The sequence below is a fragment of the Molossus molossus genome, unplaced genomic scaffold (genome assembly GCF_014108415.1).
Source record: "Molossus molossus isolate mMolMol1 unplaced genomic scaffold, mMolMol1.p scaffold_m16_p_22, whole genome shotgun sequence".
In the NCBI taxonomy this organism is placed as follows: Eukaryota; Metazoa; Chordata; class Mammalia; order Chiroptera; family Molossidae; genus Molossus; species Molossus molossus.
The window spans coordinates 19,649,647-19,666,975 of NW_023425358.1; the positions used below are offsets into that span (position 1 = coordinate 19,649,647).

A 17,329-nucleotide genomic window follows, 5' to 3' on the forward strand; every position below is an offset into this window, starting at 1 on the left:
ACATCTGATATTAAACAGACCTTCTTCAGAAGAAGAAAATGAAGATTAACCCCAAATTGAACAGCTCCAATTGTAAAATATTAGAGTATCAGGAGTCCCTGACAATATTACAGTATAGTCCACCTGGTAGGCAGACAGACAGTAGCCATCATGAGAGTATGAAGTTTTTGCTTATTTCTGTTTTGTTTTTTAATTCAGGACTCAGACATAATGATTTGGAAAAACAACACCAAAAAAGCATTTTCTCAATCTTACCCTGGTATCTTCACTGATATAACCACACATGACCTTCTCATTCTTGACCCACAGCTCACCAGCCTGTGCCCTGAAAGGAGAAACCACACACAAGTTATTACAAGTCTTACATGAACCACAAAGAAACAGTGGTGACTTCAGGGTGACTCATTCTACTCTGTTACTTATACCCAAATGACCTGGTCACACATAGATTTCCAGAGATAGTGCCATGAACAGATTACAAAATATCAAGAATTCTTAGAGCATATTGAATATGTACAATAGGAGCTATAAATCTGAGAGTCCATAAACAACATGAGGCTCTAAAAAAAGGGCTTCAGGGCCCGGTCGGTGTGGCTCAGTGGTTAAGCATTGACCCATGCACTAAGAGGTCACTGGTTTGATTCCCGTCAGGGCACATGCCCAGGTTGTGGGCCCGATCTCCAGTGGGGGGCATGCAGGAGGCGGCCAATCGATGTTCTCTCTCATCGATGTTTCTATCTCTCTCTCTCCTTCTCTCTTCCTCTCTCTCTAGAATCAATAAAGAAAAAAAAGAATTAAAAAAGGGCTTCACCGCCTGCGGTCCGGAGAGACCCGGGTTCGGTTCCCGCTAAGGGCATGTACCTTGGTTGCAGTTTGTCCCCGGCCCTGGTTGGTCGTGCGGGTGGCAGCCACTCGATGTGTCCCTTTCACATCGATGTTTCTCACTCTCTCTCTCCCTCCCACTCTGTCTGTACAAAAAATGGAAAAATGTCCTCGGGTGAGGATAAAAAAAAATTAAAAAAAAAAAAAAAAAAAAAAAAAATGGCTTCAGGCCCTGGCTAGTTTGGCTCAGCAGATGGAGCATCAGCCTGCGGACCAGAGAGTCCTGGGTTCGATTCCCGCTAGGGGCACGTACCAAAAAAATAAAAAAGGGCTTCAGGGAACCCATGAACCCTCTGAAATGATGCAAAATTTTCTAGGCAGAGTATTATAGCTTTTGTCAAATCTTAAAAGAGTCCATGTCATAAAAAAACAACTAAGAAGAACGGATGAACAATTTTGCTAATCCCAGCTTTAACACAATGAGTTCCAAAAGGAACAAAATCCATCTTAATATCAGGATTAGAAGACAAGTGGTTGGGAGGCAGAAAAGATGGGGTCCCTATTCAATGGAGGTCATTCTGGTGAATAATTTCCATGGCAACTTGCTATTGTACTTTGGGAGCTTGTTGTTTTCCCCTTTGCAACTTAAGATTGTGAAATGGATAGTACAGTGAAAGAACATGGCCTTTAGAGCTGACGAGCCTGGAGTGAAATTGACCTAGGCAGGAATCTCAGTTCAGTAACTCTGTGAGGCTCAGTGTCCTTAAAAAATGAGATATAGCCCTGGCCAGTTTAGCTCAGCAGTTAGAGTGTCCACCTACAGACCAAAGAGCCATGGATTCAATTCCGGTCAGGGGCACATACCTTGGTTGCGGTTCGTCCCCAACCCTGGGTTGTGCAGGAGGCAGTCAATGTGAACCTCTCACGTCGATGTTTCTCTCTTCTCCCTCTCTTTCCCTCCCTCCCACTCTATCTGAAGATAAACAGAAAAATATCCTTGGGTGAGGATTAAAAAATAAATTAGATATAGAGCCCGGCCATTCTGGCTTAGTGGATCAAGTGTCGTCCCATGGACTGAGAAGTCCTGGGTCTGATTCCTGGTCAGGGCACATGCCAGGGCTGTGGGCTCAATTCCCAGTAGGGGTGTGCAACAGGCAGCCAATTGATGTTTCTCTCTCACATCGATGTTTCTATGTCTCTCTCCCTTCCGCTCTTTCTAAAAAAACAATACAAACATCTTTTTTTTTTTAAAGAAAATGAGATGATACCTACTTCAGAGTTGTTTTGAGAATTAAACTAGATACAGATATGCTGTTCAGGACAGTGCTGGGATAAGAGACACTCAATTAAAAGTACTAGTGGCACCCTGGCTGGTGTGGCTCATTTGGTTGGGCATCATCCTGTGCACTGAAAGTTTGCAGGTTCGATTTCGGGTCAGGGCACATGCCCAGGTTTCAGGCTCCATCCTTGGTAAGGGGCATGCAGGAGGCAGCTGATCAATGTTTCGCTATCATATCAATGTTTCTCTCTCTCTCCCTTCCTCTTTTCCTAAAAAAAAATCTATTAAAAAAAATACTAGTAGTTATTTGTATTAGCAAGAACTATAACAATGGGAAAACAGTACCACAAAATGCTATCCCACAGAAGTATTGGTAGCTGTTACCTGAGGACCCTATAATCATCTCTCAACAAACCATAAAAGCCCTTCTCTTCTACCAATCCCAATGCATTTTCTTGCCTGGCCCTAAGCAATCAGTTCTCATTAAAAAAAAAATTTTTTTTTAGGAGGAAAAGATAAAATAAAAGCAAGGAAAATGTTGTGTACCATGAGTCACAGCTCAGGCTACTTGGGAAACAGTGAACAACTGATCAGCCTTCCCGGGCCTCCCTCCTATTTGTAAAATGGAGAGGGCTGAACCAAGACCATGTTCTTCAAATACGCTTCTTAGGGTCCCAGCCCTGCTTCCACCAAGAGGAGTGCCTCTGGGTACTCCTTTGCTCAAGTATGTCTGTGAGTGAACAGATGCAGCAAGCCTGACTTGAGAAGGGACTTCTGTTCCTTTAACATTATAAGGAAGGATGCAATGTTTCCATGATCTATGAAATCGATTAGCAAGAAGTACCATACATACAAGCTACCAACCACCAAATTAACCAGACCTCTAAAACGAGCTCGCTATTAGTGCACTCACTCACCAACTTCTACTAGGTCTTTTACTGAGCCCATCTTTTTTTTTTAATTAATATGTTGTGTGGTCTTATTATTATTTTTTTTTAATAAATGTGGTTAAGAAGAATATTGCCCTCTCCGTCTGCTAGAGTTCTTGGGAGGACCAAATGAGGAGAGGATTTGGTAAAATACACAACAATTAGGATTATTCTGATGGAAATGGTTCTCTTTTTTTTTTTCCTTATTGATTTTAGAGGGACTGGAATGGAGAGGGAGAGAGGGGAACATCGATGAGAGAGAACAGTGATTGGCTGCCTCCTGCATGCCCCCCACATTGGAGATTTGGCCCACAACCTGGACATGTGCTCTGACCAGGAATTGAATTGGCAACCTTTTGGTGCATGGGTCAATACTCAACCACTGAGCCACAATGGCTGGGCTGGAAATGGCTCTTTATGAGAGAGAGAGAGAGAGAGAGAGAGAGAGAGAGAGAGAGAGAGAATGAATATATGAAATCTTGACCTTTCTTAGCCCTTGCCCATACAGGAACCAAGAACGGCCCTGAGGCAGCATCTCTTCTCTTTTCTGCTGGTTCAACAGAGAAAGAAATTCCACTGATGATGCAAATGCCAAATCCATACCCCCTAGGAAACAACCCAGGAGCACATAGGCATTCTCATAAGAGAGGCAGATGGCACACTGCCAAGCCCTAGCCCTTGATTAGGATCTTGGGCAGGTCATTTCCCCTTCCTTCTCTATCAAATGAACTATTGGGGATCAGTGATCTCCACTGTCCTTTTCCAGCTAAGTTTTATCATTCTGTGAATAAAAGATTAAAATAAATGCAAAGTATGGTCACTGTGGTGTCATTTGAATTATATACCATTGAATACCTAAATGTCCAGCAGTGGCAGATCAGTTAAGTACATTATGGTGTATCCAGACAACAGAATATCATAGAACCATTAAAATAAAGTTTACAATGAGTTGTTGTTTTTTTCCTCACCCGAGGACATTTTTCCATATTTTGTTCAGATAGAGTGGGAGGGAGAGAGAGAATCATGTTCAGATAGAGTGGGAGGGAGAGAGAGAGAGTCATCGGCGTGAAAGGGATACATCAAGTAGTTGCCACCCGCACGACCCAACCAGGGCCAGGGACAAACCACAACCGAGGTAGGTGCTCTTAGTGGGAACCGAACCAGGGTTTCTCTGGACCACAGGCCCACGCTCTAACTGCTGGGCCAAACCAGCCAGGGCTTTACAAGGAGTTTTAACTTCACCAGAAATGTTTATATGCTTTTAAGTGGGAAAAGGATACAAAATAGTATACACTGTATCATCATCTACATAAAGATGCGTGGCCCAGTGTGGCTCAGTGGTTGAGCATTGACCAATGCACCAAGAGGTTGTCGGTTGGATTCCCAGTCTGGACGCGTGCCCAGATTGTGGGCCCAATCCCCAGTGGGGGGCATGCAGGAAGCAGCCAACTGATGTTCTCTCTCATCAATGTTTCTTTCTCTCTCTCCCCCTCAGTTCCTCTCTCTCTCTAAAATCAATAAAGGAAAAAAAAAATTTAGAAAAAATTTCTGTTTTTTTTAAACAATGATTTTTAAAAAACATTTTAAAGAATACATTAGGGCCCTGGCCAGTTTGGCTCAGCAGTTAGAGAGTCGGCCAGCGGTTCGGAGAATCCGGGTTCGGTTCCCTCTAGGGGCATGTACTGTGGTTGCAGTTTGTCCCCAGCCTCAGTTGGGGTAGTGTGGGTGGCAACCACTCGATGTGTCTCTCTCGCATTGATGTTTCTCTCTCTCTCCCTCCCACTCCATCTGAAGATAGGTGCAAAAATGTCCTCGGGTGAAGATAAAAAAAATTTTTTTTTTAAAGAATACATCAAGGCCTAGCCAGTGTGACTCAGTGGTTGAGCTTCGACCCCATGCATCAAGAGTTCACGCCAGTCAGGGCACACACCCAGGTTGTGGGCCCAATCCCCAGTGGGGGACATGCAGGAGGAAGCCAATCAATGTTCTCTCTCATTGATGTTTCTATCTCCCTCTCCCTCTTCTCTCTCTAAAAATTAATAACGGAAATTTTAAAAAAAGAGAATACATTAGAAATTTACTCAGAGAAAATCAAAATATTTATCTTTTAAGGAAAATAATGTTTCAAGGTAATAAAATGCACATATCCTTGTTATTGACTAAATTACCAGGTTAAAAAGGCTAAATTACAGAGAAAACCCTTAATAATTTATTATGACTTTATACAAATGAATATTTTTTCTTTTATCATATGAGGCCCAGAGCATCTTTTTTTTCCCCCCATGCCTTTCTGTGGTTAGGAAAAGTCGCTTTTCATTTAGTGTAGGAAGACTATAAATAAGTCTTCTGGACAAATAATAGAAGATTTGTGATTTGCATTTAATCATGAATGAATAAGCAAAATATTCAGACAGAGCTTTAAAAGGCTAAAACTGCCCGCCCTCTACATCCCCAAGGGTGTATTATTTCTTTTCACCCCAATAAATCTTGTCACTGTTCTTAAAAATAAAATAATAATACTGCCTTTATGTCAATGTTTTCATTTCTATGTCTAGCACTATGTATATGAGGGTTTCTATATAGAGAAACAAGGAATTTAAGAAAATTAGGTTTCTAAACCAGGGCTCACTCACTGAACTATAGCCTATAGGTTAAATCCATCCCATCTCCTGTTTTGGCCCTCACTTAAGAACAACTTTTACATTTTAAAATGGTTGGAAAGCCCTGGACAGTTTTTCTCAGTGGTTAGAGCATTGGCCTGCGGTCCAGAGAGACCTGGGTTCAGTTCGTGCTAAGGGTGTGTACCTCGGTTGCAGTTTGTCCCCAGCCCTGATTGGGTTGTGTGGGTGGCAGCCACTCTATGTGTCCCTTTCACGTCGATGTTTCTCTCTCTCTCTCTCTTCCTCTCTCTCCCTCCCACTCTATCTGAACAAAATATCGAAAAATGTCCTCAGGTGAGGATAAAAAAATAATAATAATAAATAAATTAAATAAAATGGTTGGGAAAAAAAAACAAATAATTTACAACAGAGACCTGAGATCTATGTGGTCCAATGTCTATAATATTTACTATCTGGTCATTTACAGAAAAAGATTCTAAACCAACCATTTCATTTTGCAGATGAATAGACTCAGAGACACCCCCACCTGCCTGGCATTGCCCCGCTCATCAGTGGCACTGTAGTGTAGCATATAGGTTTCTTGATTCCTGGCCCACTAGTTCTGAGAGACTAGCTTGTATTGGGAGGCATGAATCTAGGCTGTATTTCTTGCTTATTCACTTTTTTTCTTTTGGTATGTGCCCCTAGTGGGAACTGAATTTAGGACTCTCTGGTCTGCAGGTCGATGCTCCAACTGCTGAGCCAAACTGGCCAGGGCTTGATTATTAGTCTTAGGTTGTGCTTTAGTTGCTAAGATTTTTCAAAGAATTTTGAGCCCAGCTAGTGTGGCTCAGTGGATTGAGCACTGTCCCATGAACTGAGAGGTCCCAGTTCGATTCCCAGTCAAGGCACATGCCCAGGTTGCAGGCTCAATCCCTAGGAGGAGGCGTGCAGGATGTAGCCGATCAATCTCACATCAGTGTTTCTATCTCTCTCCCCCCCTTTCTCACTCTCTAAAAAAATCAATAAAAATGTCATTCTTTGTGTCATGAAGTGAGTCAACCAGATGCAAATATGCTTGTATATATACAGTAAATTTCAGGAAAGACAGTTCCTTCTAAGGAGAAGGATTTATATTTCATTACATACTTCTTTTACTGACAGTTTTACTATGTGGATGTTATGTTTTAATTTAAAGGGGGTTCAAAAAGTCTCTTTTTCTCTTCTTTTTTTTTATCCTCACCCGAGGATATTTTTCCATTTTTTGTACAGATAGAGTGGGAGGGAGAGAGAGAGAGAGAAACATCGACGTGAAGGGACACATCGAGTGGCTACCACCCGCACGACCAACCAGGGCCGGGGACAAACTGCAACCGAAATACGTGCCCTTAGCGGGAACCAAACCCGGGTCTCTCCAGACCGCAGGCCGACGCTCTAACCGCTGAGCCAAACCGGCCAGGGCTCTTTTTCTCTTCTTAACAAACAGAAATATAGAAATAATTTTTAATAAATCAACAATTCAATACAGCTAAAAAGGCAGCCCTGGCTGGCTTTGCTTAGTGGTTAGACCATCAGCCCTCAGACCAAAGGGTCATGGGTTTGATTCCTGGTCAAGGGCACATACCTGGGTTGCAGGTTCAATCCCTGGCCCTGGATGGGTCATTTAGGAGGCAACCAATCAATATGTTTCTCTCACATTGATGTTTCTCCCTCCCTCCCTCCCTTCCACTCTAAAAATCAATGGAAAAATATCTTTGGGTGAAGATTAAAAAGGGGGGGGGCAGCAAATCAGAACTATTGTGCTAGTCATTTTATGTCTCCAAATCTGTTTCTTAATCTGTAAGACAAGAAGGTTTGATTAAGGCTTTTTCCCATTCTAAAATTATTAGTCTAGACTTCCATTGTTACAGAACACCAGATGGCTTCAGAAATTGCCAGTACTCTAGTGCATTGTGGGAGTTTTTTGGTTTGTTTTAGCTACAATAGAATCTAATATTTTAAGCTATTGTGTATTTTATTATAAGAACATCCATATACCTCAAATATTCTTTGTAGCCCCATTACTGTATTAGATCCTATTCCCGTTTACTAGCAGATAAATCAAGAATCTTGAAATAGCTACCTGATGCCAGCAAATTCCACCTTCTGAGTGATATAGGCACATGTGCTGACCTAAAGGATGAGAGAGAGGTTCAACAATACATCAAGGCCATAAAAGGTCATAAAAAAGTATCCTGGCTTTCTAATCTCTTCTAACAACCCAAAGTTCAATCAACATGAAGTAACAGATTTATTCCATTAGAAAACCTGCTGGGGCAGGTATAACAGTAGGTTCTTAAGAGTTTGGCAAGTACAGACAATAGTAAAGACCAGATGGATAAGTGGCCAGTTTCACCAATATACTTATCCTCACATATGTTTGCATACTTACCTACATTTACATACTTATTTAAATGGAGAATATTTAGTTCTCATTTTAGAAAATAGAGCACTTCTTCTACCATTAAAAATGAGCAAAGATTCTTTTTTCCTGAAAATATACACTATATAGAAGTTCTACCTATAATTTGTTGTTTCATAATACTTAAAAAATCCAATAAGAAAAATTTTTTATCACCACCTCACAATTTTGATTAACTCATTATTTATAGTGGAAAATGTTAATTAAAAATAAAATAAGAAAAATGGGAGGAGGGTACAGCAAAAGCAGTCTAACCTGGAAGCAGCAAGATCTGGACTGACTGCTTAGTGTGAGCTCAGTGTTAACTGCTTACTAACTTTCTAGTCTTGGCCAATCACTTAATTTCTCAATCTCAGTTTTCACATCTATAAATTAGGGGAAATAAATACCTGTCCACAAGGAGGACATGTGAGGTGCAAATGAAATCAAGTGAAAATCTTAAAAGTAGAGTCTCATTCAAATGTAAAATAATATTGTAATTTCCCACTCAAAAATGCAGAGTAAGCCCTGGCCAGTTTGGCTCAGTGGTTAGAGCATCAGCCTGCGGTCCGGAGAGACCCAGGTTCAGTTCCCGCTAAGGGCATGTACTTCGGTTGCAGTTTGTCCCCGGCCCTGGTTGGTTGTGCGGGTGGCAGCCACTCGATGTGTCCCTTTCACATCGATGTTTCTCTCTCTCTCTCCCTTCCTCTCTCTCCCTCCCACTCTATCTGTACAAAAAAATGGAAAAATATCCTCGGGTGAGGATAAAAAAAAAAAAAATGCAGAGTAAGAATCTCTGACAATAAACAAGCAAAACAAAGACTAAAAAACACACACGTACACAATGAAAAGAGCTCTGGCTGGTATGGCTCAGTTCATTGGAGCATCGTCCCATGCCCCAGAAGGTCATGGGTTCGATTCCTGGTCAGAGCACATACCTAGGTTTCAGGTTCAGTAGTTCCCGGTTGGGGAGCTGACAAGAGGCAACCAATTTATCACATCAATGTTTCTCTTTCTCTTTTCTCTCCCCCTTCCTGTCCCAAAAACAATAAATATATCCTCAGGTGAGAATTAAAAAAAGACAAAAAAACAAACAAACAACAAAAAAAAATGAAGAAAAGAGAATGGAAGAAGATACATGAAGTGTTCATAATAATCGTTTATGACGCTGCAATCTGAAATTATTGTAAATTCTTCTCCCTTACTAGATCTGCTAATCTCTATGAGAACATGGATTATTAATATAACAAAAAAAGCCAGACTTAAAAAAAATCATCTTACCAAACTTTTCTTTAGTCGCCACATATCCCCACGGCCAATATACTGATCCTTAAAGGTTAATTCTACTAGATCAAGGGTCACATCCTAAAAGAGATAATCAAATATACTTCTCTGCATTACTCTGCCACACTTCATAGTCATAAGATAATGCCCATTCACATGGCGAAAGCTTTTGGCAAAAAAGAACTATTGGAAGACCATTCAATAGCAGAACTCTGACAAATAAATTTTATCCTGCCATAAAAGGCTTCTGAGAACAGGTGATAGGTCTATAACAGATGCTACAGCAGCTGTATCATAGTTAAGTTCAAAGAGTACCAGAATACTAATTCAGTGTTTTAGTCTTTTTGGGTTTTTTTGTTGTTGTTGTTTTTCCTTTTTATTAAATATATTGGGGTGACAGTGGTTAACAAAATTATACAGGTTTCAGGTGCACAATTCCACAACACATCATCGGTACACTGTTTTGTGTTTGTTGTATTTTAGTCTTTTTTTTTTTTCCCCCAAATAAGAGCTGTTCATTAGCGGCTGGCGTCTGACTCCGAACACCCCTATGACAGTCTTCGGAATCTGCCTTGTTTTAGTCTTAATTCTGACACACAAACATAACATTGAGCTTCATGCTTTATTTCTCTAGATAATGTCAATGATAATATCTTCTAGATAATAATTTTTACCTATTGTAGCATCATTTCTAGAAGGAAAGTGTGAGAATACATAAAGAAATTTTAGTATTTTAATAGGAAATTTTACCTTTAGCTTCACAAACACACACACATACACACATACATACGTATACAAAATCTTTTAAAAGTGTGGAGGAAGCCCTGGCCAGTTTGGCTCAGCTGTTAAGAGCGTCGGCCTGTGAACCAAAGGGTCTCGGGTTTGACTCCTGGTCAAGGACATGTACCTGGGTTGCAGGTTCAATCCCTGGCCTCGGTTGGGGTCAAGCAGGAGGCAACTGGTCGATGTGTCTCTCTCACATTATCCTTCTCTTTCTCTCTCTCTCTCTCACCTTCCCTCCCTTCTTCTCTTCCATTCTATCTAAAATATCATTGGAAAAATATCCTCAGGTGAGGATTAACAAATAAATAAATAAAAAGGGAGAAGCAAAGAATAAATACATACATACATAAAGTTAAAAAAAAAAGACTGCATCCTTATAAAAAGAAGGGCAAAAAAAGGGGAGGAGGGCATTCTAAATGCACCTTACATACTATCTATAATCTAAGTTACCTACATAGAACCACATATTTAATAGTTTAACACTATACTTAAATAACTCATTGTTTCCTTAGAGACCTAATCTTGAGGAAAGGTGATAATCATCTCCAAAAGATATTCAAGTACAGAACAAAGATATACCTTAGGGTCTACTACATTCACATAGACATCTTGATAAGGTCTTAGACGAAACACTTGGGTCACGGTCTGGTCCACACTGATAGTTTCTGAAACAAAGAAGAAATCTAATAATACATTATGGAAAAAAGCAGGTAAATATATATTAATCTATAAGTACCCAGACATTGGGTGGGGGCGGGGGTAGGTGGAGGGGGCAAAAGTGGGGGGAAGTGGGGGCATCTATAATAGTGTTAACAATAAAAATAAAGAAAAAAAGACTTATAAATACTCAGACATTCAACAAGCAACACAACTGACCCTTTGCCAGGGACAAGGCACATTCTCTGCCTCTCAGGAGCTTAAAATATAGAATTCTCTGCTTTTCAGGTGACACAAGCAGGTAAAGTAAGACCTGAGCCCAAGCAATTAAAAAATGAGAGAGAGCGAGCGAGCGTGCACAGAGAAGGAGAAAATAATTTAAGAAGCAACATAAAAAACTTCAAAGAGCTGTGAAAATTCAGAAGAGGAAGAGATCCTTTCTTATTTGGAATTAAGTAGTGATGGTAGTTCAGATAGAAATAAGAAACACACAGGTGATAGGAGATGGACACTCCTAGGATTTGGGTTTTAGAGAAATCTTAAATCTTAGGATTTGGGTTTTATAGAATGCTTTCCCATCAAGTTGAAATATAAAAAAGCAGTTGACTCAAAATCCTTCAAAGCAAATTAGAAAGTTTTTTTTCTTTCCTTTTCCATCCCCGCCTCCTCCCCCCGCTGCCCGCCCTGGTTTTTTTTTAAATGTCTTTTAAGTACTAATTAGGGCATTACCTTATTTGCTAATATCTTGGTTTCTAGATCAGCATGGTATAGTCATTAAAAAAAAGAAAGGGTCTGGATCCAGAATGAGTAAGCAGAGTCTAGGTTGTGGCTCCTTCACCTACTGACTTCAGGCAAGCCAGTTTATCGGCGGAGGCTGTTTCCTCACCCACTCAAGAGTTGGTGGGAACCTTCTTCAGTCCTCCTGAGCCCACCAGCCTGGGCTCTCAGGCCCTGCACCTGACTCGGGTCCAGCTCCCACCACTGGGGTAGGTGGCCCCTCCTGGCTTCTCTCCCCACGCCCCACCCCAGAAATGGTGCTCTCATGGCACTAGCCTCTGGCCCCTTCCTGAGCTGTTGCCCCCTCAATCATGGGGCACTTCTGGGCTCCTGACCTAGGCCAGAGGGAGGTCCAAGCCCCTTCCCATGGCCATAGGCTACCAGGACCCTGCTCCTCAGGCCACTCCCCCTATCCTCAGCCCAGGGGTAAGAGTCAGCCCATCATTCCTGACTCTCTGACATCCCCAGGTGTACCATGCCTGCCCTCTCCTCTCAGCTGCAGTTGAAGGCTTTAACTCTATACATTTTGGGTCACAGTTCCATCATTGTACATTAAATAATCTGAATAAACCAAGAGATCTCAAAAAACAGAAAGAGAGAATAGGTGGGAGGATAAAGAGATATTACAAAAAGCTCACGGGACAGTACAGTGCCTTACACACTTTATAGGTAACCATCAGGATGTTTCTTTCTCTGCCTCACCCAGAGTAGGTACTTAAATATTGTGTGCAAAAACATAATATTTAAGAAAGCATGCTTTGCCAACAAGTATTTTGGAATTAAGTGTAAAGCTTCACCTCTTCCGATTAATTTTCTTCCTGACACTAAATTAGGATAGTGCCAGATGTTAACAAGTGAGATTCATTGGCATTTTGATAGGGGACCATTTTTAAAGAGGGAACACAATTTGTTTAGGAGAGAAGTACTGTGCCCTCATTCCCTGAGATTATAAAGAGGTTTCTTGCAGTTTCTGGGACAGTAAAGTGTAAAAAATCTTAGGGAAAAAAAAGGAATTCTTTCTTACCTTTCTGTAAATCTTCCTTAAGTGACTTGACCTGCAAAAGCAGAGGGCTGAAAAAAAAAGCAATAAAAAATGGGATGACTAACTTTCTTCACATGCCTCCCCTCCCTCCCCACAAAGGCAGACAGACCACTCTGGACATATTGTAACTTGCAGCAGTAAGCATAATGGGAGAAAGTTCTCTTAGAAACAAAGAAACTCTGCACCTGTACTCAAGGAAATGGAAAAAAACTATTTATAAAAAAAAAAAAAAAAAAGAATTTTTCGCCCTGGCTGGTTTGGCTCAGCAGTTAGAGCGTCGGCCTGCTGTCCCGAGAGACCCGGGTTCGGTTCCCGCTAAGGGCGCGTACCTCGGTTGCAGTTTGTCCCCGGCCCTCCTTTCACATCGATGTTTCTCTCTCTCTCTCTGTTCCTCTCTCTCCCTCCCACTCTACCTGAACAAAAAATGAAAAAATGTCCTCAGGTGAGGATAAAAAAAAAAAAAAAAATTTTCAGAGTTGTCAACTCGGCTTTAAAAAGAGAACAAAATGTACCACTTTTTGTAGGATTGTTGGTTTACTGAATCCTAGAAGGCAGGAGCATTTTTATCCAAAGGCAAAGTGCTGTCTCGCCCTTCAAGCCCCTTAAACAAAATATCATCTGGAAACAGCCACCCAATTAGCTTCCTTGATCCCAGTCAGACACTCACCTGTATTCATCGTTGGGGTGAGCGATCTCAACAATGTCTCCAAGCTTGATGTGAGGAAACACTTTGGGGTTCACGACCAGCTCATCATCTGAAAGACAATTCAGTAATCCCAAGCAGAAAACACACTCACTTAGGTGACAGGTCATGGTGTATATTCTCACATTGGGTCCTCACAACCTCATCAGGTTGGTATTACAGGACAATCCCTTATACTTATCCAAAATTATGCAAAAATACTGTCTTAATGTGACCCTCACAATAAATCTTTGGATCTAGCAGAAATGAAGAAATTACATAGAATAAGTTAAGGGCAGACAGCTAGTAATAGCACAGGCAGCACTGATGACTGACATGCCCAGAGCTCCTTCTACCTAAAGCCCACCACCTCTCATACATCATAAAAATCAAGCCAAATAAAATGCTCTTTCAAATACAATATACTCAGAACCATAAAGATGGAATGATTTTTTTTTTCTCTTTTGATTTTTTGGGAAAGACATAGATGGCCTTTAATTATGCCAAAATCATGACAAATAAGTATATCTAGATTTCAAATATAATCAGACCCAATAAAAATTCAGCCTGGGAGCCCGTGGCTCAGTAGATTGAGCGTCATCCCATGAACTGAGAGGTCCAGGTCCAATTTCCCATCAGGGAACGATGCCCAGTTACGGAGTTACGGGCTCAATTCCCAGTAGGGGGCGTGCAAGAGGCAGCTGATTGATGTTTCTCATCAATGCTTCTCTCTCCCTTCCTTGCTCTAAAAAAAAAATCAATAAAAACATATTAAAACAATTCAGCCTGGGAAAGCAAAGCACTGGGTTAATCCAAGATTATATATTTTTTATATATTTTTTTTAATTGATTTTAGAGAGAGGAAGGGAGAGAGAGAAACATCAATGTGAGAGAGAAACATCAATCAGCTGCCTCCCAAACACATCCCAACTGGGTGGAATGAGCCTGAAACCTAGGCATGTGCCTGGACAGGGAATGGAACTGGAGACCTTTCAGTGCACAGGACAATGCTCAACCAACTGAGCCACAATGGTCAGGGCTTATTTGGTATGTTGTTTCCATTTAGTTTTATGCCAAATCCTCTGTGAAGTCTTCCCCTAACTTTCATAGTCTGAATTAAACTCCCTGAGCATGTATTCCATTCTGCTTCATTTTATCATTTCCTTTTTGCATGCCTATCTCATTAAGCTGAATGCCCCTTAGGGACAAGGGACCTTGCCATATTCATAACCTGTATGTTTGGCACAAGTATGCAATTAATATATTTTTTCTTTTGCATTTATCTTCAGATAGAGCAGGAGGGGGGGAGAGAGAGAGAGAAAGAGAGAGAAACATCAACGTGAGAGAGACACACTGACTGGTTGCCACCCACACAACCCCAACCAGGACGGGGGACAAACTGCAACCGAGGTACATGCCCTTAGCGGGAACGGAACCCGGGACTCTGGTCTGTGGGCCGACGCTCTAACCGCTAAACCAAACTGGCCAGGGCACAATTAATATTTTTTTTAATTGATTTTTAGAGAGAGAAAAAGGGAGAGTGAGAGCACCAGCCCATGGACCAGAGAGTCCTGGGTTTCGGTTCCGCTAAGGGCACGTATCTCGGTTGCAGTTTGTCCCCAGCCCCGTTAGGGTCATGTGGGTGGCAACCACTTGATGTGTCTTTCTCACATCAATGTTTCTCTCTCTCTCTTCCCCCTGCTCTCCCTCCTGCTCTATCTGAAGATAAATGCAAACAAAATGTCCTCAGGTGAGGATAAAAAAGAAAAAAATATATACCCTTGGGTGAGGATTAACAAAAAAAACAGAAACAAATTATGGGTAGTAAACTGGCAATATCCACAGTGTTCCTTAAAAGGCAGAGTGCAATGCTTTTAGGAAAGGCCTGCACTCTCTGCTCTTACTGCCCTCCCACTACTGTATTATACTTGCTGCTTCATTCAGACAAGTTGCCTGTCACATAAGCCAGTGTGTAATTTTCAAGGCAGAACCTCAGCCAACTTACACAACTCCCAAAGACCAATCAATACTGACCACTGCCCCCAAAGCCCTTCTTGTGGATGACCAGTTTGTAGACCTTTGTTGTTCTCATCTTGTACTATTGTTTCCTTCAGCTGTTCCAAGCTTGGGGGAGAGAAGTCATCTTGCCTCTCTGCCATGGAAACAAACAAAAAGACTGTCAGACTTTTCCTTGCAACTGCTCTTTGAGTTTAGCTTGTGAAAATACTGCTGTTGCTCAGCTAAGAGGTGGCACCAACCCTTGAATGAAATCACTCCTTCAAGTGCAAGGAGGGATACAGAACAAATAGAACCAGAGAATCTGGGAACTAAGGGGAATTCAGGCTACGCTCTAGCCCAACGTCCATGAAGATCTCTCTATCACACTTCTGAAGGGAAAACTTCTAGGAATGGGACATTCATTACCTTGCCTCTATCTAAACCAATTAACACACAAATAATAAAGAGGTCTTAAATGGTAAGCACACTCATTCCGTAAATGAAGAAAGCATGGGCTAGTTCAAGGAACTTGGCCAAAATCACTCAGAGAATGAGAGGCATAACCACAGTTTCTGTTTCACCGTCAATGCCTTGGGTAAATAAATGGGAGGAAGGCAAGGTTTCAGTTCCTGAACCTCCATATACACAAACTCTCAGTGGATCATCCCCACAGACAATCATTTCACAGCTGAGACCACTGAGGTTCAGAGAGGTAAAGAGTCTTGTCTAAGGTCACACAGCGGGTTGGGGGTGGGGCCAGAACTCGAACTAGAGCCTGGGCTCGCTGTCTCTTGTTCCCCAAACCCGGGCCCCGACTGGCAGCTCCACTCACCAGCGGCTCCAGAGCCCCTTCCCCCTTCAGGCCGGGGCCCCACGGACCGGACCCTCGTCAGTCCCCCGCACCTCCTCGGGACGCCCTGCCTACGCCCCGACAGCCTGTGCAGCTTTCGTGCCCGAGCTCCAAGCGCCGAACGGCCAGCCCCAGCCAAGGAGCGCTCACCTGAGAACCCGCGCCGCTCCGGTGGCTCCGCCCCGGGGATCAGCCCCCTTCCCGCCCACCAGCCCCGGGCCTCTCTGGCCCGGCCTCCGCCTCCTCTCGGTGTCCGCACGACTTCCTCATCCGGGGCTTACGCCGGGGGCGGGGCTGCGCGCGCGGCCTGCAGCTCCAGCTTCCCCCTGCGTCTCACGCATGCTGGCCATAAGACCTTAAGCACCGTAGAGGAAATAATTTACCTTCTAGACGTTCGTAAACAAATCCGAGCCAGAGCTCTTCGTTTCCAACTTAGTGGTCTCCCTACAAGGTAAACTCTGGAGAGTCTCCCGGATCTATAAAGGGAATGTTATACACCCTTGCTGGCCTCACCACGGCTAGCTGCTGAGAGGCACAAAATAATTTCTGGGAGAATTTTTGTAAAATGCAAAGGGCTGAGCACGTGCGACTTAGTGCGATCACCCCTGCTGGAAAATATCCATGTTTGAGGGGCTTTTCAAATCCTTCCAAACCCCAAATGACGTTCGTGTTGGTCTGGTTATTAATAATAGCTACCATAGCTTTCACAGACTCCTTATGTAATCGTCACATCCCTATTAGGTGGCAAATACTATCATGTTTCATACACGAGGAAACATGCTGGGGACACAAAACTCCTCCGAAGGAAGCAAGGACAGATCCTCACCCAATCGACTCCAACTTAACTCCAAAGGCTAAACATTTAACCAGCCTCTTCATGTCACACCCAAGGGCTCAGCCTAAGCCCCTATAGGTAGAGATATTTTCTCTCCCCAAAGAGAAAATAAAATCTGTGTGGGTTGTACCTGAAACTGGCCAAAGGCTCCTGAGAAGATGCCATCTCCATCTGATTGTCTATGGTTTTTGGAAAAATTCTGAATGCTTGAAAGAAAAAGGCATTGCATACCAATAGGAGACTTGGGAGTGGCAAGACAAGTAAGAGATTTCTTAAGCATCCATGCTTTTACTTTAGGATTCAAAAGTTAAATAAATATTTGTAATTTTTTATATTTAAGGGAAACATATA

General features: G+C 42.3%; 1 protein-coding gene across 3 annotated transcripts in view; it reads right to left on the minus strand.

Moving 5' to 3' along the window:
* DEPDC5 (DEP domain containing 5, GATOR1 subcomplex subunit) overlaps positions 1-16,322 on the minus strand; it is a 111,527-nt gene extending 95,205 nt beyond the window's left edge. For all 3 annotated transcript variants that reach the window (XM_036276559.1, XM_036276558.1, XM_036276557.1), the window contains exons 1-8: positions 16,294-16,322; positions 15,330-15,447; positions 13,281-13,368; positions 12,596-12,642; positions 10,717-10,802; positions 9,352-9,435; positions 7,753-7,802; positions 256-325 (exon numbers count right to left, since the gene is read on the minus strand). In XM_036276559.1, coding sequence (XP_036132452.1) covers positions 256-325; positions 7,753-7,802; positions 9,352-9,435; positions 10,717-10,802; positions 12,596-12,642; positions 13,281-13,368; positions 15,330-15,387 — 483 coding nt within the window. In that variant the 5' untranslated portion in view covers positions 15,388-15,447; positions 16,294-16,322. The remainder of the gene's footprint in view (positions 1-255; positions 326-7,752; positions 7,803-9,351; positions 9,436-10,716; positions 10,803-12,595; positions 12,643-13,280; positions 13,369-15,329; positions 15,448-16,293) is intronic.
* Between the last annotated feature and the right edge of the window lie 1,007 nt (positions 16,323-17,329).